A 21,519-nucleotide genomic window follows, 5' to 3' on the forward strand; every position below is an offset into this window, starting at 1 on the left:
GGATCATTATACCTTAACGGGATTGGGTCCCACAGTTTTGCAGGCAGATTTGCTCGTGCTGTTGGGGTGAGTTTAAACTAGTTGGCAGTGGGATGGGAGTCCGAGAGTAACTCAAATTGGAAGGAAGTAAAAATGGTAACAGGAAGTCAAAAACATTCTAAGGAGACTAGAATACAGCAGAAACAAAGCTGAGTCTGCTTCGAAAGTGGAATGATGTCAACAAGACAAAGTTAATGCCACTCTAGCTGAATGCATACAGTATTTACAAGGTTGATAATCTAAAAGGCGCAAGTAGAAATACATGGGTATAATCTAATTGCCATTACTGAAACATGGCTGCATGTTGTCCAGGACTGGGCAAGGATATTCAATGTCTAATCTAGGACGTACAGACAGGAGGATAAGGAGGTGGAGTTGTACTGATAAAAAAAGATGGAATCAGTACATTAGTAAGGGAGGACCTCAGATCAGAAGAACAACATGTGGGATTTATTTGGATGGAACTAAGGAACAGCATGGAACAATAATAATCCACCAAATAGTAGTGGCAGTGAGGGTATGGTATCCATCAGGAAATGAAACATATATGTAGCATGGACAACACAGTTATCATGGGTGACTTCAACCTGCATAGAGACTTGGTAAACCAATCAAGCACTGTAGCTGTGAAAGACAAATTTCTGGAGTTTGTTAGCGATGGTTTCCTAGAGCAGTATGTTGAGGAGCCAGGTAGAGAATGTTTTCATTCAACTGTAGGATTATGTAATGAAAAAAGGTCTAATTAACAATCTTGTGGTAAAAGAACCTTTAGCAATGAGTGACCACAATATGATCAAATGTTACATTATGTTTGATAGTGAGGTAATTGATTCCAAAGCAAATGCATTAAATTCGAAGAAGGGAAATTATGAAAGCAGGAAGCACAAATTAAGGCATTAATTGAGAAAATACATTAAAAGGCATCATGGTACATAGGCAATGGGGAATCTTTAAGAACAATTACATAACTTACAACAACAATACATTACTTCAAGATGTAAAATCTCAATAAAAGATCAATCATAGGAGATTCAGGATCGCATAAGATTAAAAGAGAAAGCTTATAAAGTTGCCAGAAATAGCAGTAATTCTGAGGGTTGGGAGATTTCTAGAATTCAACAAAGGAGAACCAAGAAACTGACAGGGAAGGGAGAATAGAATACGAATGTAATCTAGCCAAAGATACAAAAATGGACAGTAAAAGCTTCTGTAGGTACACAAAAAAGAAACATTTGGCTAATTACAGGTACAATCAGGAAAATTTATAATGGGAAATGGAGAAAGGGCATAGATGCTAAATGATGACACTGGGTCTGTTTACACTGAAGAGTATACAGTAAATCTTCCAGAAATAGTGATCCAAGTGGCTAGAGAAAAAGAAGAGTTGATGGAAATTAGTATTAGCAAGAAGTTTGCACTGGGTAAATTAATGGGGCTAGAAGTTGTTAAATCCCCACAACCTGATGGTCCACATCCCAGAATGCTGAAGGAGGTAGTTATAGAGATGGTCAATGCGTTGGTGATCTTCCAAAATTCTATAGAATCTGCAGCGATCCCTGCAAATTGAACGCTAGCACATGTCACCTCACTATGTAAGAAGCGGGTGGGGGAGAAAACAAGGAGCCACAGACCCATTAGCATTTCTTCAGTAGTGTAGCAAATGCTAGAATTTATTAAAATGGATGAGATAAAGAGACCCCTGATTGATAACAATCTGATTGGACGGAGTTAGCATGGATTTGTGAATGGGAAATAGTATTTGATGAATATAAAGCAGTTTTTTTGAAGATGTTACTCTGAAGATTGATTTGCAGAAGGCTTTTGACAAAATCCCCTAAAGGAGGCTGGTTAGAAAAACAGAAGCACATGGGATAGGAAATAATGTATAGGTAGGGATTAATGATTGGCTAACAAACAGAAAAACAGAGAGTAGGAATAATCAGGTCATTCTCACATTGGCAGACTTTGACTAGTGGGGTGACACATAGATCAGTATTTGGTCCCCATATTCTCACAATCAATGATTTGGAGATGGGGACCAACTATCTTATTTTCAAATTTGCAGATGTTAAGTGGAAATGTATGTTGTGAGGAAGAAGTAAAGTGGAGGATTTGGACAGGCCTAGTGCATAGGCAGATGGAATATAATGTGGAAAAATGTGAGGTTATCCACTTTGGGATGAGGGACAAATGTACAGAGTATTTCTTAAATGGCGAGAGAAATGTACAAAATAGTTCAGGGTATAGACAGGGTAAATATAGGTAAGATGTTTCTCCTGGTTGGGGAGTCTAAAACCAGGAGACACAATTTAAAATTGAAGGGGAATGCCATTTTAGACAAAAGTGGGGTGTTGTTTTCCCCCTCAGAGGCTTACAACCTTTTGGAACTCTCTACCACAGAGATCTTTGGAGGCTCAGTCTTTGAGTATCTTTTAAGGTAGAGATTAGTAGATTTCTGATTGCCAGCATTGTACGCGGCTACACGAATGTGGTCAGTAAAAAGGCAGTGAAGTGCTCAAAGGCATCATATTGAGTGGCGCATCAAGGTTCAACAGTCTGAATGGAATATTCCACTTATTATGTATTTCCATGAGTTTAGGAGATTAGACAGTGATCTGATTGAGATATTTAAAAGTACAAAGGGTTTCAAAAGGGTCGTTAAGGAGAAATTATTTCCTCTGGTGCGTGAATCCAAAACAAAGAACTCATCATTTTACGACAATAAAACATTCAGACACCAACTTACGAACGAAAGGGTGGTGGAAGTTTGGAATTCTTGCCTCCAGAAGAGGGGATTTAGGATAATTAAGGGTACCAAGAGATACAGGGTCAAAGACAGGTAAATGGAATTGAGGTGTAGTTCAATGTAAAAATGTGGGTGGAGGTGCCGGTGTTGGACTGGGGTGGACAAGGTCAGAAGTCACACAACACCAGGTTATAGTCCAACAAATTAATTTAAAATCACAAGCTTTCAGAGTGCTGCTCCTTCATCAGGGTCCAAAAATTGAAGGGGAATGCCATTTTAAACAAAAATGGGGAGCTTTTCCCCCCGCAGAGGCTACAAGCTGTTGGACTATAACCTGATGTCATTTGACATCTGACTTACTGCTTAAGACTACAAATTGGAACTGACCTAACAAAGTGAATAGCCTATTGTTCCTTTTTGCTTTTTTCAGGATGAAAGAAGTAAAATTGCTTAAGATTCTGAGCTGAATTGAATACGGATCTTAAAGACACACACTCACACGCACATGCACAAATCACACACCCATCACAGGTAACTTGTAGAATTCTCAGTGTGGCATATTTTAGAAATTAATTCAATACTACTGGCAAAATGGACTCGTGCCAGCAAGAGAAAAGAACCCTGAAAACTACTGGATTGCTGCAACAATCTCATCTAGTTTGTTAATGTCCTTCAGGGAAGGGAACCTCAGGCCAACACAAGAATCCATTCTCCAGGAACAGGACAACTCAAAGGGGGTTTCTCAATTGCAATCCAGTCCCGTTTTGCCCACTCTGCCTCGTATTCCCGCAGCTTTTCCCTTTCAAATCCAATTCCCTTACGAAAGCTATGATTGAATCTGCACCACCAATGTGTTCCAAATCCTAACCACTGTTTGCCATGTGTCACCTCTGGTTTATTTGCCAGTCACTTTAAATCTGTGCCCTCTGTCTCAAGCATGACTGTAATCCCACACTATTTGCACCACTGTCTTAGGTAAGCTAGCTCCCTCTAATAGTCATAGAGAGCTGTTAAGGTTTTCCCAGCTGAACCTCCCAAGCTCTGTAAGCCCTACCACCTGGAAGGAGAGTGACTCATATGGAGCAGGTTTTAGAATCTGGAATCTCAGCCTTTAACCCAATCAAACCCTTTTGTAATTTCAAAGACATCAAATTGAGGCCACTGCCTCAACCTTCTCTGTTATGGAGAAAATGGGAGTCCTGCAGTTCCATATCATCCTTTTAAATCATCCTTGCACCTTCTCTTGGGTTTTTTTTATTGGGATTCTTTATAGAAACGGAGACAAGAGCTGTCCACAGTGGCCTAACAATGGGTCTCTTCACACTTAATAGTATGAGCTGCCTTAAGGAGACCCAGCAGCTATAGTTTAAAGATGGGTGAAGAGATAAATCTATTCTCATTACCAGTCACTCCAGTTCGAAGTGTACATGGGAACGAGGATTGGATTTGGCCTTTGATACATAAGCTAGCATAAAAAGGTTTTGGTGCAGAAATGGACCTAACATATCCAAGTCAGCATTACCCTACAGCGTTCATCTCTAATTTGTATTAGAGTTCCAAAGGAGAGCCATTGGACTCTATACTGAGAATATTCAAGAAATTAATTGATATCTTTTCAGATTTTATAGGCATCGAGGAGTATGGGGAAAAAGTGGGAATATGGCTTTAAGATAGAAGCTCATATTGAATGGTGGAACAGGCTCAAAGGGCTGAATGGCCTACTCTACTTCCTAGTTTCTATGAGTCGAAATGTTAACTCCTTTTCTCTCTCCCTCCACAGAGTTTCTGCATTACCTCCTGATTTTTAAATCTGATTCCATATCCACACCTTGTTCCCACATTCCCCATTTCTCCTTGCAGTCAAGTAACCTGTCAACATTTATCGTCAAGACTGAGATGTGCAGAATGATTGAGAAAAACTGTATGGTTAGCACCCCATCACTACACCCCCAAACAGGGAGTTAGCAACAGGGGATGGGAGGATAGAAAAACCAACAAGGAAAGTAAACACAGGTTTTTATTTCAGATTTTGTGAGTAAAATTAATTTTAAAAAAGTTCTGCAAACCCACATCCCAAGTGCATGCCAGCTGGTAGAACAGGACAGACCAGATTAAAATTAAAGGATCTCACAGGAACTAACCATGCACAAGAGGAAAACACACAGGAAAGTACAGACACAAGAGACATTGTTGGGAGATTCTTTTTATTTTTGAGAGAAAGAGGATACAAGCATTATAAACAACACAGAAACCAGGAAATATGATTGTGTGAGAGTGGATGAAGTGTAAGGAGGTACAGGGGCTAGAGGAGAGGCAGGAAATTTTGACAAGAATGAGACCAGCAAAGGCACCAGCAGGTAGTGGGAATCAGTGGAGACATGAACAGATAATGGATTCCTCAATACCATAAATTCAAAATTTGTGCGTTTAAATTATTTAATTCACTCATACTTCCGAATATTTACAAAGCTCCTCCACCCCTACATTCCCCCACCCCAGAGGTGTGTGCTTTCTACCCGACCTCTCTGAATTACACCAGTACGGAGAATTATCTCTCCACTCAACTGGGCCTTATTTGATTGAATTCCCTTCCTTCATCCCCTACAACTCTACTTTTTTTCCTCCCTCGAGTCCCTCCTTCACAATGTTCTAACCTTTTTTTTGGTTCAGTATCGAATTTGGCCTGAGCCCGTTTCTCTGTTTCATCAGGAATATTTCAATACATAAGTGCAAGTTGGAATGGTAACAACGGGTTAACTAGTTAGTTTGTGCACAATGGAGATGAGAGGTTGTGGGAAAAGTGGAGATTCCGATTGGTATGGGAGTAATGGAGACTTTGGACAATAAGAGGTAGCGTTAGCTAGTTAGTAACAGAATTAGTCTGATTTGTAATGAAAATAATAATCTGGTTTGTAATGGCAAAGATGCTGGTTAGTAATAGGAATGGCATGAATTCTGATTAGAATAGAAATAGCATGGAAGCTGGTTGGTAATGACTATGGAGGAGGACAGAGGATAAAGGCTTGTAGGGAAGGCTAACTATAAATTGTTAAAGCAGTTAATTTACCTTCATCCACTTCACTGCGTTCACACCCCTCTGCCTTTAAACTGCTGCTGTGGTGTGTAGTGAGCTCCATTGTTCCTCTCCTGCAGCGTGAGAATTGCTGGCCTTTCCCGTTCTGTTCTGCATCAGTTCGCTGTTGCCCAGGAGACCAGGTGCTTGACTTACCACTTCTGACTTCCTTCGTTCTGCCCCTCGAGCAGCCTGCCCGAAGTTTGCAGCCCTCTGGTGCACAGAGTTCTTGAACAGGGGCCTGCGCAAGCACATAAGGCTGTGCTGTGAAGGGTGGGCTGCTCACCTGGGCACCAGGGCAGTGGGAGGTTGTACTCCCAGCCCCCGGGAAGGTCCGCACCTTTCCCATCGCGGCCAATAGCTTTCGTGGAGTGCTGATGACATTGTAAGCGTCGCCTATGCTTTCCAGTCTTCGCCGAAGCTCAGAGATTGGGCCACGGCTATGGTTCGGGGTCACTGTGTCTCCTGGCCTCAGTTTGGAATACCATGCCGAGGTCATCCTCTCATACGCGTGTCTCTCTGCAGCTGCAGTGCCCTCACTATTGTCTTTATACCCCTCGGTGTAGCCAAGCCACCCGCCTGACAGACGGCCACAGGAGAACATTCTGCTGTGAGCTCCAAGCTCCCCACCCATCGTCACATTGTGCTCCAGCGCCCTATTCAGTCGATCATCCATGGAATAGCTACGACTGAAGATGCTTTCCCCAGCCCTGGGATTGTTACCGGAAACAGGCCATCTCGTCCGTGTGGCGCTGAGCCCCCAGACCCCCATGTCACTGAGGCGCTTGCTTGTGGTCTCCCACAGCGCACCGTAGATGTCCCCATCACTACTGGGCCAGCTTGGGCCTGGGTGCGTGACCTTTGTTTGGCTGGTGGTCCTGGCTAGCCTTTGGAGTTGCTTGTATTGTAGTTCAGTCAGACTGTACAGCTTATCGATACATGTCTTCTCACTACCAGACCCTGCTCCATGACACATAAATAGCCAGATACATTTTATAGAATACTAAACACAACGGAAAATCCAGAGCACAGAAAGGGTATTTAAAGGTTTACAATGACTCTCATCTTTAGATTAATAACCCACTTCAATGCACATGGTCATTAAATGCAATGTGCAGATGAAAGGGGCACATCAGGAAAGTGACAGAGTTCTCTGCACTGTGAGTTTCCAATTCCACTCGATACCATACAGAATAAGGGACAATGCCTAACCGCCACATTAACGGCCCATTCCCTCCACTGCTGGTGAACTACTGGTTGCAGACTGTCCCATTTTACAAGATACACAGCTGGGACTTACCAAGGGGCAACATCTAGCAGCTACATGGAATATCAATGGCCTCAATGCTCCCCTCCGAGTTATGCATCACTGCACTTTGGAAATCAATTGGCTATTTCTTTATTGCCTCTCAGTCAAAAATCCTGACATCCCTCACTCAGAATTGAGGGCGTACATTCACCCCGTGGACTTTAGCAGTTCATGGAAGGCAGCTCACTGCCACCTTCTCAGCTGCACTTACAGACAGCCTGTGACTGCTGACCTAGTCAATGATACACATCTCCCATCGATGGTTTGATGATGTGTCTTTAAGAGGTGTGTTTTGCCCTGGTTTCTTTTAGAGAGAGATTGGCGGGATCAACGGAGGGTGGGCAGGTGCCAAGCAATCTGTGAGAAAGTAATCAACTTGCGAGGCCTTGAGTTGTTTAAAAATTTGGAACAATAGAAGCAGCCTGTGTGGGTGTGGTCAAGCCCTCATAGATCAAGGACTGTTAGTTAGCTTTCAGCATTTGCTGTTGTTGGCTTTAAGAAGTGGAAGCCATTTCTCCCTCTCTCGATTACAGCCAAAAGCTGGGGGTTCTATTCCTAGGCTGCTGGACTGCACATGAGACAAAATCTGTTTTCTGAGTTTGCCTTTTTGCCAAGGGTGTGTCCATGGGATGTTACAATATTGATACAGTTAATTAGTAACAGATATTCTATTATTCTGTTAAGTTTTCCAATAGCGTTAAATCATTCTAAGTACTTCTTTCTTTGGTTGTATTTTAACTATTGTGTTTGAATAAATTGCGTTTTGCTTAGCATCATGTAGTTTGACCATCATGTATCTGGACCTCAGCACTTTATATTCTCCTTTAAAATAAGAAAAAGGTCTAGGCTACCTTCTTAAAATATTTTGAGGGGGGTCTGGTCTGGTCTGGTCTGGTCCATACAGTGGATACAAAACAAAATATACTTTGAAATATCACAGTTAAGTCTTAACAGAGAAGTGTCATGAGGGCTCTTTGACAATACAACCAAGTGATATTCTGTCTTACCTAACATCTGTGAATGCTTACTTTAAGGATGAGATCATTGACAGTGATCAGCTATGAAAACTCTGATTGTTTTGTCTCTGAGTATTCTGAGAACAATGCCCAACAGTGATCAGTCTAGAATGTTTGACTCTTAAGTACAAAAGTCTTGGTGCAATTCGATAGGTCCCTAGGGAAACTACACTTAGAGGACTGTGAGCAGTTTTGGTCACTTTAAGGGAGGACAAGCATGTTCTAATCAGTGTGCTCACAGATGTTATGATGCAGTGAGAGGTGAGATGTTATGATGCATTTCTGCAGTGGTTGGGACTTGAAACCAGGCCTCCTGGGTCCAAGGTAGGGATCAATGTACCACAAGAACCCTATGCTTGCCATAGAGGGAGTGCAACAAAGGTTTACTAATTTCATTCCTGGAATGAGAGGGCTTTTGTAACAGGGCAAGATTGAGTGGAATGAGCCTATATTGAAAGGTAGTCTCGTTGAGATGTACAAAATTGTGAGGGATTACGTAAGGTGCATTTCCCTGGCTCTGAGTCTAGAACCAGATATCAAAGGCAAAGGATAAAAGGGGTCAGTATTTGGGAACAGAAAGTGAGGAGAAATTTCTTCAGTCAGAATGTCTAACTCTTTGGAATTCTTTGCTCAGGGGCTGTACATGGTCAGTCAATAAGGAAATTCAGGACTGAGATTGGTACAGTTTCAGATACTAAGGGAAACAAGAGATTTGGGGGCAGAGCACAAAAGTGAAATGGGGTAGCCATGATCTTATTTGAATGGTGGGGCATTCTCCACATGGCATAGTACCTACTCCCGACCTATTTCACATGTTCTTATTTTCCTTCTAAGTCTTTATTTTCTTGTCAGGGATCAAACCTTAGACTATTTCAGTAGTACACTAATGGGGTAGGAATTGGCTGCGTTGCAGTTGTCCTTCTTTTTGTGTACAAGACATTTCTGGGAAATTTTCCATATTGTCGGGTAGATGCCAGTGTTGTAACTGTAGTGGAACGGCTTGGCTAGGAGAGCGGCAAGTTCTGGAGCACAAGTCTTCAGTACTATTGCCAGAATGTTGTCAGGACCCGTAGCCTTTGCAGTATCCAGTGTCTCCAACCGTTTCTTGATATCACATGGAGTGAATCGAATTGACTGAAGACTGGTATCTGTAATGCTGGGGACCACTGGAGGAGGACGAGATGGATCATCTATTTGACACTTCTGACTGAAGATTGCTGCGAATACTCTTCCATCATTGAGGATGGGGGTATTTGTGCAGCCTCCTCCTCCAGTGAGTTATTTAATTGTCCACCACCATTCACAACTGGATGTGGCAGGACTGCAGAGCATAGATCTGATCTGTCAGTTGTGGAATCACTGAGCTCTATCTATCACTTGCTGTTTTTTTTTGCTGTTTGGCTTGCAAGTAGTCCTGTTTGATAGCTGCATGTGGAAGTTCTCGTCCAAGCCATTCATCATCCTGACTTGGAAATGTATCACTGTCGCTGGATCAGAATCCTGAAACTCCCTCTCTAACAGGATTATGGTTCTACCTACACATGAACTGCAGCGGTTCAAGAAGGCAGCTCTCCACCACCTTCTCCAGGGCAACTAGGGACGGGCGAGAAATGCTGGCCAGCCAGCGACACTCACATCCCACAAAAATGAACAGAAAATAAAACAAATACTGGCCGCCTGCATACCAAGAACAGTTTTTTCTAAAAAGTAAAATCCCTGTGAATGTTACAGTCATATAGATATTCAACCTCGATATGTTATTTTAACATATCTTCTGTGATTTGTCAATTGCCCCCAAAATCTGTATCCAATTCCCTTTGATCTAATTAAAAGCCCTGCTATGTGCAGCAAACCTACAAATCAAGGTGACAAAACAGGGCCGTAAGTTAATGCTTTGGATTAAGTGACTCCACTTAATCATCATTGCCCGTCTATAATTGCCAAGGGAATGCATCCAGAGTGTCTGCGGCAACATGTGGCTTTGATACTTGAGAACGTGCATGTCACAATATATTAACATATTGCCCTGGAGTGGATTCAGAATCCAACTCACACTTAAAGCTGCACAAAACGTCCTGAGACAATTAGCGTGTGGAAGGGAAATTCAAACAGTAAAATATTTCATTTGTATAGTGATTTTTACCACTTTAATGTGTGTCCTTAAAAGCTTTGTGGCCGACAAAGTGATGTGGCAATGTGACAAGCAAAAGAAGGAAAGCTGGTGCGAGGGAAAAGCCTTTTCACACAGTGAGTGGATAGGGTATGGAGTGCACTCTGTGGAAATATAGTGGAGATGCATTCAATTCAGGCATTCAAGAGGGCACTGGACAATTATTTGGATAGAAATGACATGCAATGGAATGGGGAGAAAGCAGAAGGTCAGCACTATGTAATGATGCTCATTTGAAGAGAATGTGCAGATACGATGGGATGAATAGCCTCCTTCGATATAATAATAATTCCGTGACAATATACTTTTGCATAGAATTAAGTGGAATAAACAGGTCACTGACACAGTCAATCCATCTTCTTCACTCAATAAGTACAACCCTCTTACTCCCCACTCACTGATGTGACTATCCAGTCTCTGCTAAATTCATCCTCAACCACTCCCTATAATAGCGATTTCCATACTGTCACCACTTTTTTGGGTAAAGAAGTGTATTCTGAACTCCCAATTGGTGACCATCTTATCAGATGTCCTTCTCTATTTTACTTGGCCACACACCTCCAATCAGCTACAACATAGAAACTTCCATTGCTAGTTATATCGCACGGCAGTGGGACTTGGGGGAGGCGCTAATGTAGTGGGTAATATCACCGGGTTAGTAACTCAGAACCACAAGGAAATGTTCTGGGGTCATGGATTTGAATTGTGCCATGGTTGATGGTGAAATCTGAATTCAGTAAAAAAATCTGGAATGACTAAAGAGATAGGAGAGATCCTTAATGAATACTTTTCTTCGATATTCACAACTGAGAGGGACCGAGTTGTAGAGGAGCACAGTGTGAAACAGACTGGTAGGCTAGAGGTGGTCGATGTTAGTGAGGAAGATGCACGAGGAATTTTGAGGAACTTGCAGATAGTTAAGTCCCCCGGGCCTGATGGGATTTATCCAAGGATTCGATGGGAAGCGAGGGACGAGATTGCAGGGCCTTTGGCGATGATCTTTTCATCCTCACTGGCCACGGGTATAGTGCCAGAAGATTGGAGAGAGGCAAACGTCATTCCCTTGTTCAAAAAAGGGAAATAGGGACAACCCCGAAAATTACAGGCCAGTTAGTCTTACATCAGTGGTGGGCAAATTATTGGAAAGGGCTCTGAGAGACAGGATTTATGATCACTTGGAAAGGCACAGTTTGATTCGTGATAGTCAGCATGGATTTGTGAGGGGTAGGTCATGCCTCATAAACCTTATTGAATTCTTTGAAGAGGTGACCAAACATGTGGATGAAGGTCAAGCAGTGGATGTGGTATACATGGATTTAAGTAAGGCGTTTGATAAGGTTCCCCATGGTAGGCTCATGCAGAAGGTAAGGAGGCATGGGATAGGGGGAAATGTGGCAGATTGGATTCAGAATTGGCTGACCCTTAGAAGACAAAAGATGGTAGTGGATGGAAAATATTCAACATGGTGCTCAGTTACGAGTCGTGTACCAAAAGGATCTGTTCTGGATCCTCTTCTATTTGTGATTTTTGTCAATGATTTGGATGAAGGAGTGGAAGGGTGGATTAGTAAGATCGCAGACGATACGAAGGTGGGTCGTTTTGTGGACAGTGCAGAGGGCTGTTCTAGGTTACAAAGGGACATTGATAGGATGCAGAGCTGGGCTGAGAAGTGGCTGATGGAGTTTAACCCTGAAAAGTGTGAGGTGATTCATTTTGGAAGGACAAACTTGAAAGCAGAATACAGGGTTAACGGAAAGATTCTTGGCAGTGTGGAGGAGCAGAGGGATCTCGGGGTTCATGTCCACAGTTCCCTGAAAGCTGCCACCCAGGTGGATAGAGTTGTTAAGAAGGCGTATGGTGTGTTAGCTTTCATTAATAGAGGGATTGAGTTCAAGAGCCGTGAAGGTATGCTCCAGCTATACAAAAGTCTGGTTCGGCCACATCTGGAGTATTGTGTCCAGTCCTGGTCACCTCATTACAGGAAAGATGTGGAAGCATTGGAAAAGGTGCAGAGGAGATTTACCAGGATGTTGCCTGGAACGGAGGGAAGGTCTTACGAGGAAAGGTTGAGAGAGCTAGGGCTTTTCTCTTGAGAACGACAAAGGATGAGAGGTGACTTGATAGAGGTGTACAAAATGATCAGAGGTATAGACCAGTCAGAGACATTTTCCTAGAGTGGAGGTAGCTATTACGAGGGGGCATAGTTTTAAAGTGAGTGGAAGTAGATATAGGGGAGACATCAGAGGTAGGTTCTCTACTCAGAGAGTGGTCGGGGCGTGGAATGCATTGCCGGAGAGGGTAGTGGAGTCGGCCTCATTAGGGGCATTTAAGCAGCTATTAGATAGGCATATGGATGATAGTATAAGGCAGGGGTGGAGGTTAGATAGACCTTAGGATTAGGGTAAAAGTTTGGCACAACATCGTGGGCCGAAGGCCCTGTACTGTGCTATACTGTTCTATGTTCTATGTTTTAAAAGCTAGCCTAATGGCAGCTGTGAAAACGTTGTTGATCGGTTAGATATAATTCTTAGGCCTAACGGGGATGAAGAGGAAAATCAGAATAGGGGACTGAGATGGATGATCAGCAACGATTCATATTGAATGATGGTGTAGGGCCAAATGGTTTACTCGCTACTCCTTGTTTCGAGCAGCTGTTTGAGGGTAAATCCACACTTGATATGTGGGAGGCTTTTAAAGAGAGGTTGATTAGAGTGCAGGACAGACATGTCCCTGTGAAAATGAGGGATAGAAAGGGCAAGATTAGGGAACCATGGATGACAGGTGAAATTGTGAGACTAGCAAAGAGGAAAAAGGAAGCATACATAAGGTCTAGGCGACTGAAAACAGACAAAACTTTGGAAGAATATCGGGAAAGTAGGACCAATCTAAAACAAGGAATTAAGAGGGCTAAAAGGGGTCATGAAATATCTTTAGCAAACAGGGTTAAGGAAAATCCCGAAGCCTTTTATTCATACGTAAGGAGCAAGAGGGTAACTAGAGAAAGGGTTGGCCCGCTCAAGAACAAAGGAGGGAAGTTATGCGAGGAGTCAGAGAAAATGAGTGAGATTCTTAATGAGTACTTTGTGTCGGTATTCACCGAGGAGAGGGACGTGATGGATGTTGAGGTTAGGGATAGTTGTTTGATTACTCTAGGGCAAGTTGGCATAAGGAGGGGGTGATGTGTTGGGTATTCTAAAAGGCATTAGGGTGGACAAGTCCCCAGGTCCGGATGGAATCTATCCCAGGTTACTGAGGGAAGTGAGAGAGGAAATAGCTGGGGCCTTAACAGATATCTTTGCAGCATCCTTGAGCACGGGTGAGGTCCAGGAGGACTGGAGAATTGCTAATGTTGTCCCCTTGTTTAAGAAGGGTAGCAAGAATAATCCAGGAAATTATAGACCGGTGAGCCTGACGTCAGTGGTGGGGAAGTTGCTGGAGAAGATACTGAGGGATAGGATCTATTTACATTTGGAAGAAAATGGGCTTATTAGCGATAGGCAGCATGGTTTTGTGCAGGAAAGGCCATGTCTTACCAACTTGATAGAATTCTTTGAGGAAGTGACAAAGTTCATAGATGAGGGAAGAGCTGTAGATGTCATATACATGGACTTCAGCAAGGCATTTGATAAGGTTCCCCATGGTAGGCTGATGGACAAAGTGAAGTCGCATGGGGTCCAGGGTGTACCAGCTAGATGGATAGAGAACTGGCTGGAGACAGAGAGTTGTAATGGAAGTGAGTTTCTCAACATGGAGAACTGTGGCCAGTGGTGTTCCACAGGGATCCGTGTTGGGACCACTGTTGTTTGTGATATACATAAATGATCTGGAGGAAGGTATAGATGGTCTGATTAGCAAGTTTGCAGATGACACTAAGATTGGTAGAGTAGCAGATAGTGAAGGGGACTGTCGGAGAATGCAGCAGAATATAGATAGATTGGAGAGTTGGGCGGAGAAATGGCAGATGGAGTTCAATCCAGGCAAATGCGAGGTGATACATTTTGGAAGATCCAATTCAAGAGCGAACTATACGGTAAATGGAAAAGCCCTGGGGAAAATTGATGCACAGAGAGATCTGGGTGTTCAGGTCCATTGTACCCTGAAGGTGGCAACGCAGGTCGATAGAGTGGTCAAGAAGGCATACAGCATGCTTTCATTCATCAGACGGGGTATTGAGTGCAAGAGTTGGCAGGTCATGTTACAGTTGTATAGGACTTCGGTTCGACCACATTTGGAATACTGTGTACAGTTCTGGTCACCACATTACCAAAAGGATGTGGATGCTTTGGAGAGGGTGCAGAGGAGGTTCACCAGGATGTTGCCTGGTATGGAGGGTGCTAGCTAGGAAGAGAGGTTGAGTAGATTAGGATTATTTACATTAGAAAGACGGAGGTTGAGGGGGGACCTGATTGAGCTCTACAAAATCATGAGAGGTATGGACACGGTGGATAGCAAGAAGCTTTTTCCCAGAGTGGGGGACTCAATTACTAGGGGTCACAATTTCAAGGTGACAGGGGAAAAGTTTAAGGGAGATATGCGTGGAAAGTTCTTTACGCAGAGGGTGGTGGGTGCCTGGAACACGTTGCCAGTGGAGGTGGTAGAGGCGGGCACGATAGCGTCATTTAAGATGTATCTAGACAGATACATGAATGTGCAGGGAGCAGAGGGATACAGATCCTTGGCAAATAGGCAACAGGTTTAGATAGAAGATCTGGATCGGCGCAGGCTTGGAGGGCCGAAGGGCCTGTTCCTGTGCTGTAATTTTCTTTGTTCTTTGTTCTTTGATTTGTCTGGTATCAGCTTCGTGAATCTTCTCCAGGCCTGCCTCCAATGCCAGGATCTCTCTTCTTAGATAACGGGCTCAAAACTGAACACAGTATTCCACGTGTGATCTGACTAGTGCCTCGTTTAGTTTTAGCACAAACTCCCTATTTTTAATACTCAACTGCCTCTGAAATAAAGGCCAAAATTCCTTTTGTTTTCTCCATTACCCTTTGACGCAGGGTTTTTGTAATTCATGGACATCAACTCCCAAACTCCCTCCATAGCTTTTAGCAGTATGTCTCCGTTTAAATGACATTCAGCTCCTCTATTCTTCCTGCCAAAGTACATAACCTCACATTTCCCCACATCGTATTGCATCTGCCAACTTTTGCCCACGCATGTAGCCTGCCTCTATCGCTCTGCAGATTCTTTGTTTGATCCTCATCGCTTTGACTTCCCACTGTTTTTGTGTTATCCACAAGTTTAGCATTAAAGGGAGGTGGTTAAATCCTCTCTTGTAGGAGGTGGTCATTGCACTTGTGTGGTGTGAATGTTACTTTCCCCTTATCTGCTCGAGTATGGACGTTGTCCTGATCTTTCTGCAAATGGAGATGGGTTGCTTCAGCATTTAAGGAGTCACAAATGGTGCCGAATTTTATGCAATCATCAGTGAACATCCTCACTCTGACCTTGTGACAAAGAGAAGGGCATTGATGAAGCGGCTGAAGATAGTTGGATCTAGCTCATTCCGTTGGGGATGTCCTGGAGCTGAGATGACTGACCTCCAAAAACTACGACCATCTTCCGAGGTGCCAAGAGTGACTCTAACCAGCGGAGAGTACTCTCTCAGATCCCTATTGACTCTAGATTTCCTAGAGGTCCTAATGCCCCACTCAAGGCTTGAGGGGCCAAATTACTTCCCCCTGTTCATACAGTAAAACAAAATCTCCAACACATTTCCTTCCTTACTTTATACCTCAGGCTGATTTGGCAGCCTTGCTCCAGACTATCAACCACACGCTAACTCTGATTTTTCTTCACGGAGAAGAGCTTTTCCAGCAACTTCTATTTTTGTATCAACCACACCAGATTGATTCTCAGAATAGGAGGGCAGTCTGTGAGGAGATGGAGTAGAATTGTGCCTTATTCTCTAGAGTTGAAAAGAGTGAGAAGTGGTCTCACTGACACATTTAATTGGCCTCAAGAGATAGAAACTAAAAGGTTGCGTCCCTCAGCCAGGAAATTTGGAACCAGGGTCATAAGGGGTCAGTCTTTACAAAGGAGTTGTGAATCTCTCGAATTCTATGCCCAGAGAACATGCTCACAGGTACAATCTATTCAAAATGGAGACTGCTATGAGTTTGAGGCACATGGAAAGGGCAAGAAAATTGAATTGAGGTAGGAATGTCAGCCATGATCATAATGAATAGCGGAGAAAGGTCAAGCTATCTTATCACAGAATTGCCATTCAGCCCATTATGCCTGCATTTGTTCTATTACCTAGTGCCAATCTCCTGCCTTTTCCTCATATCCCTGTATACCATTTTTATCCAAAGAATAGATCTAATGCACTCTTGAACCCCTGTCTCCACCACATTTCCAAGCAATGTATTCCAGAGCCTAACTAGTCACTGTGTGAAAAAGGCACACTTGCTTCATTTGCACATCATTTTAAATCTCTGCCTCACTATTTTTTCTTTACTGAGTGGGAACATTTTCTCCTTATCTACTCTATTCAGTCTGTTCATGATTTTGAAAACCTTTATCAAATCTCTTCTCAGCCTTCTTCTTTCGAGGGAGAACAATCCCAGCTCTGAATCATTCTTGTAAGTCACTTTTGCACTCTCTCCAACACATTCACATCTTTCCTGTAATGTGGCACCCACAACTGTACACAATATTCCTGCTGACAGGTGCCCTGCACAAGCTCAACATCATCTCCTTGCTACTGTACCTTATGTTTTATTAATAAAGCTCTGTATGTTTTATTAAATTCTCTCTCCACCTGTCCTGCCACCTTCTATGATCTGTGCACAAATACGCACAGGTCCCTCTGATACCGCCCCCCACTTTTGATTTGTACCCCCTGTTTTATATTGTCTCTCGATGTTCTTCCTCCCAAACTGCATCACCTCCCACTTCTCTGCATTGAACCTCATCTGTCACCTATCCACCCCTCTGTCAACTTGTCAATGTCCTTTTGGAATTCCACACTGTCCTCCTCACAGTTCACAATTCTTCCAAGTTTTGTGACACCTGCAAATTTGAAATTGTCCCCTGCACAACAAGAATCAGATCATCAATATATATATATATCAGGAAAAGGGTCCCAATATCGATGCTGAGGAATCTCCACTGCAAACCTTCCTCCAGCCTGAAAATTATCCATTGACCATTTCTTTCTCTTTCCTGTTACTAGGGTCTTCTTGACCTCCTATTTTCTTATATCATATACATACAAGATTTGGTTGAATCTGGAATTATCCCACGTGTCCTTCATTTTGCTGGTCTTCTGGTCAGCTCACTAAAGTTACTGAGTCCTCTCTTTGTAAAGAAGGATTCATTCACCTCACTCCAAAACCTGCCCTTGGCAGTTCTGACTCCATGCTCTTCCATGCTACTGCTTTGAAGAGTGCAGTCCTAAATTAACTTCCTCCTCCCCATCCCATGCTCCTCTGCGAGAGTCCCTGAACATTATTCCTCTGGTTTTGTTTTCCAAAATGTAACTTAGGAAATTTTGCATTTCCCGTTAGATGGAGAGTGTTTAGATCGCGAATGAAATATCTGTGGAATGATGTCACACAGAACTGTTGGGGCCATCGCTACTTAACTTTTACTTTTTCCCATTTTGGTTTGGAACTTTGAGAGTTGCAGTCGAGAACTGAACTTGGAACTGCAGCTTTTTGAAAACAAAAAGTGGAGAGAACGAAAGACTGGTGTTTGTTGTCAGGAACTGACCAGGTTAATTAAGGTTCTAAGAACACCGTAAATGATTCAGCACCAAAATGTTGTTGTGGTCAGGGATTGGCAGCTGGTTAGACATGGAATTGGTCAGTCCAGGGAAGACCAGTACTAACCGGCCGACCACAGAATGTAGGAAAGGAGAAACCAAAAAGCCTGGACTGCTGTGTTCCTCCAGCTCCACACTGTGTTATCTCTGCCTCCAGTGTCGGCAGTTAAGACCATAAGATATAGGAGCAGAATTTAGGCCATTTGGCCCATCAAGTCTGCTCTGCCATTCAATCATGGCTAATAAGTTCCTCAACCCCATTCTCCTGCTTTCTCCCCATAACCCTTGATCCCCTTGATAATCAAGAACCTATCTATCTCAGTCTTAAATGTACTCAATGACCTGGCCTCCACAGCCTTCTGTGGCAGTGAATTCCATAGATTCACCACTCTCTGGCTGAAGAAGCTTCTCCTTATCTCCATTCTAAAAGGTCTTCCCTTTACACTAAGGCTGTGCCCTCGGGTCCTAGTCTCTCCTACCAATGGAAGCGTCTCCCCAACACCCACTCTGTCCAGGCCATTCAGTATTCTGTAAATTTCAATTAGATCCCCCCTCATCCTTCTAAACTTCATTGAGTATAGTCCCAGAGTCCTCAAACCTTCCTCATATGTTAAGCTTTTCAAGTTGTAGAAGTCCTTACTATCTCTAAGCAAACTGGCTCTGGCTGGGTTTTGGGAAGAAGTCAGTTTTGCTTTGAAAGCTGCCGGAATGGATGTGTGCTTTGGTCTTTAGTTATTCCCCAGTTGTTGGCTTGTTGAAAGCTCTGAGAGAACAGCCCAGTAAAAAGTGTCCAGACATTTGCGGAAATAGTTTGCATTGACTGGTGACTTCAGAATCCAAGCAAAATATCCAATCCATATGTCTGTAATACAACCCACCGCACGAGGATTGCATGAAGACCTGGTATTCATCACTGAAATGGTTACTGAACTGACAAATTACTATTCTTTTCTTAATGTATCCTTCAACTGTGCCTCTCTGTTTGTCTGTCTGTGAGTGGGTTTTGTGATCAAATAACATTGGGCCTAGCCCATAGATATGAGTTAGAATGCCCTTGTTGATCATCTGTGTTCTTCTAAATTTGCTTTCTTAATAATAAATTGTTATTTTTTGTTTAAGTTATAAACTTGGTATCCAAGTTCCATTATTTGTAAAGTCTGGTTGGGAAGAATTGAGCAAATTTGAGGTCACAGAATGTTTTAAATTCATTGTGCAGTGAGTCCAATGATAGTGAGGCTGATCTGAATTGGTTTGCTATGTCTGTGTCATCACAGGAAAGAGAACATTCGGCCCATCATGCCTCTTTCAGCTCTTTGAGCTACCGATTTGCCTAAATCTCCTGCAGTTTCTTACCATTCAACAACTGTTCATTTCGCTTTTGAAAGCTCCTATTCAGTCTGCTTTCACTGCCCTCTCAGGCAGCACATTACATATCACAGTTATTCGCTTCGTTTAAAAAAAATGTTTCCTCACTTCCCCTCTGGTTCTTTTACCAATTGCCTTCAATGTTAGGAATGTCAGTCTTCAACTGTCTTTAAAATGTCCATGGATGAGTAACTGAAATGTCACAGCACTGAAGGCTATGGGCCAAGGACTGAAAAGTGGGATTAGTGTGGATAGCTGATGATTTTTGTTGCCGGTGCAGGCTACAATGGGCCGAAGGGCCTCTTCTGTACCGTATAATTCAATGAGTCTATGTCTACTAATCCACGTCCTCCAGTTCCTGACCCTACTGCAAATGAGGACAGTTTCTTGACATCTACTCTGCCAAAAGTCTTGAACAGCTAGTGACTATGAAACTATCGTTGATTGTTGTGAAAAGAGAAAAAAAGGCAAAATTGATTTTAATAATATCCTTTGGGGTAGGAAATCTGACTGAAATGTTCCCCACTTGCCTGGCTGAATGCAACTCCAGCCATACTCAAAAAGCTCAACACCATCCTGAAGAAAGCTCCTGTTTCATTGCTCCATTCACCAGCATCAACATTCAGAGTCTCTGCTCCTAATACACAATGACAGCAGTGTGTACCACCCAGAAGATTCATCTCAGTGACTCACCTGGCCCCCCTGACTACACCTTTCAAACCAAGCAAACTCTACCACGTGAAGGATTAGAGTGATGGAATACTCCCCACTTGCCTGGATGAGTGCAGCTCCAACAACACTCAAGAAGCTTGACACCATCCAGGACAAAGCAGACCGCTTGATTGGCATTATATCCACAAGCATCCATTCCCTCCACCACCGATGCTCAGTAGCAGCACTGTGTACTATCTACAATATGCACTGCAGAAATTCACCCCAAGATCCTCACACTGCACCCTCCAAACCCACGACCACTTCCATCTAGAAGGACAAGGGCAGCACATATATGGGAACACCACCCCCTGCAAATTCCTCTCCAAGGTATTTACCATCCTGACTTGAAAATATATTGTCGCTCCTTCACTGTCACTGAGGTGGACACAAAATGCTGGCCTTGCCCCACATTCCTCAAATGAATAAATGAAAGATAAATAGGCCCATTGATACTTCTCTCTCTCTCTCTAAACTGTGAAGAACACTCAATATCTTTATAGGAATCTCGTAATGCACACTGCCCTTGCTGTTTCTTTGCATCCTGAAAACTATCAGAGAGAAAGATCCTCAGAAATGAAGTTGTTCCTACAAAACATCAGTCTGTATTCCATCTCATAGGCAACAAATCACTATGAGCCCCAATGTTCCATTTCCTTTACTCAACAACTATTTGGCTATTGTACTCCATTCACAATGTGGCAATAACAAAGTCCGCAACAGGCCTGAATCATGCATCCTGCATCTCGAAGAAAATAAATAGTAGAGTCCTTCAATGCAAAGGGCACAGTGCAAATCTACACATAATAATCGCACACAAGCCACGATAACTCATGCATATCTGTATTTCTCTAGGCTATCTCACAAAGCTATTCATCTTTTGCACTCAGCCTTTCTATAGATTCAAGTTTTGGCACTAATAGTACAATGCAGTAGACCAGCAATATGAGAGGAAGGAGGTGACCATTCTTACCTGGAGCAGCAAGGATAGAGGAAGTTCCTGACAGTGATGCTGTTGTTCCCTGTACAATGAAAATAACAAGAAAAGAAAATCAGATGCTGATGAAGAGCATCTCTCCAATCATAAAGAAGGCAATTGCATTTGCTTGTTCGTTACTCAAAGCAAAACTCATATCTGTGTGTTACCGGGCCAAACAGACAATCTTCTCCCTCAGCGTTACAACAGAATTGATTCAGATCCTAAACAGGAGAATTTAGAACGAGGAACAAAAACAAAGTTGCTGGAAAAGCTCAGCAGGTCTGGCAGCATCTGTGGAGGAGAAAACAGAGTTAACGTTTCGGGTCCGGTGACCCTTCCT

At 43.0% G+C, this 21,519-nt stretch overlaps 1 protein-coding gene across 1 annotated transcript in view; it reads right to left on the reverse strand.

Annotated features, from left to right (window-relative positions):
- dok7b (docking protein 7b) overlaps positions 1–21,519 on the reverse strand; it is a 93,926-nt gene that overhangs the window by 18,393 nt on the left and 54,014 nt on the right. Inside the window, exon 6 of the mRNA XM_048594088.1 lies at positions 21,174–21,222. Within this exon, the coding sequence (XP_048450045.1) occupies positions 21,174–21,222 (49 nt within the window). The remainder of the gene's footprint in view (positions 1–21,173; positions 21,223–21,519) is intronic.

The sequence above is a fragment of the Rhincodon typus genome, chromosome 3, assembly GCF_021869965.1.
Source record: "Rhincodon typus isolate 14 chromosome 3, sRhiTyp1.1, whole genome shotgun sequence".
In the NCBI taxonomy this organism is placed as follows: Eukaryota; Metazoa; Chordata; class Chondrichthyes; order Orectolobiformes; family Rhincodontidae; genus Rhincodon; species Rhincodon typus.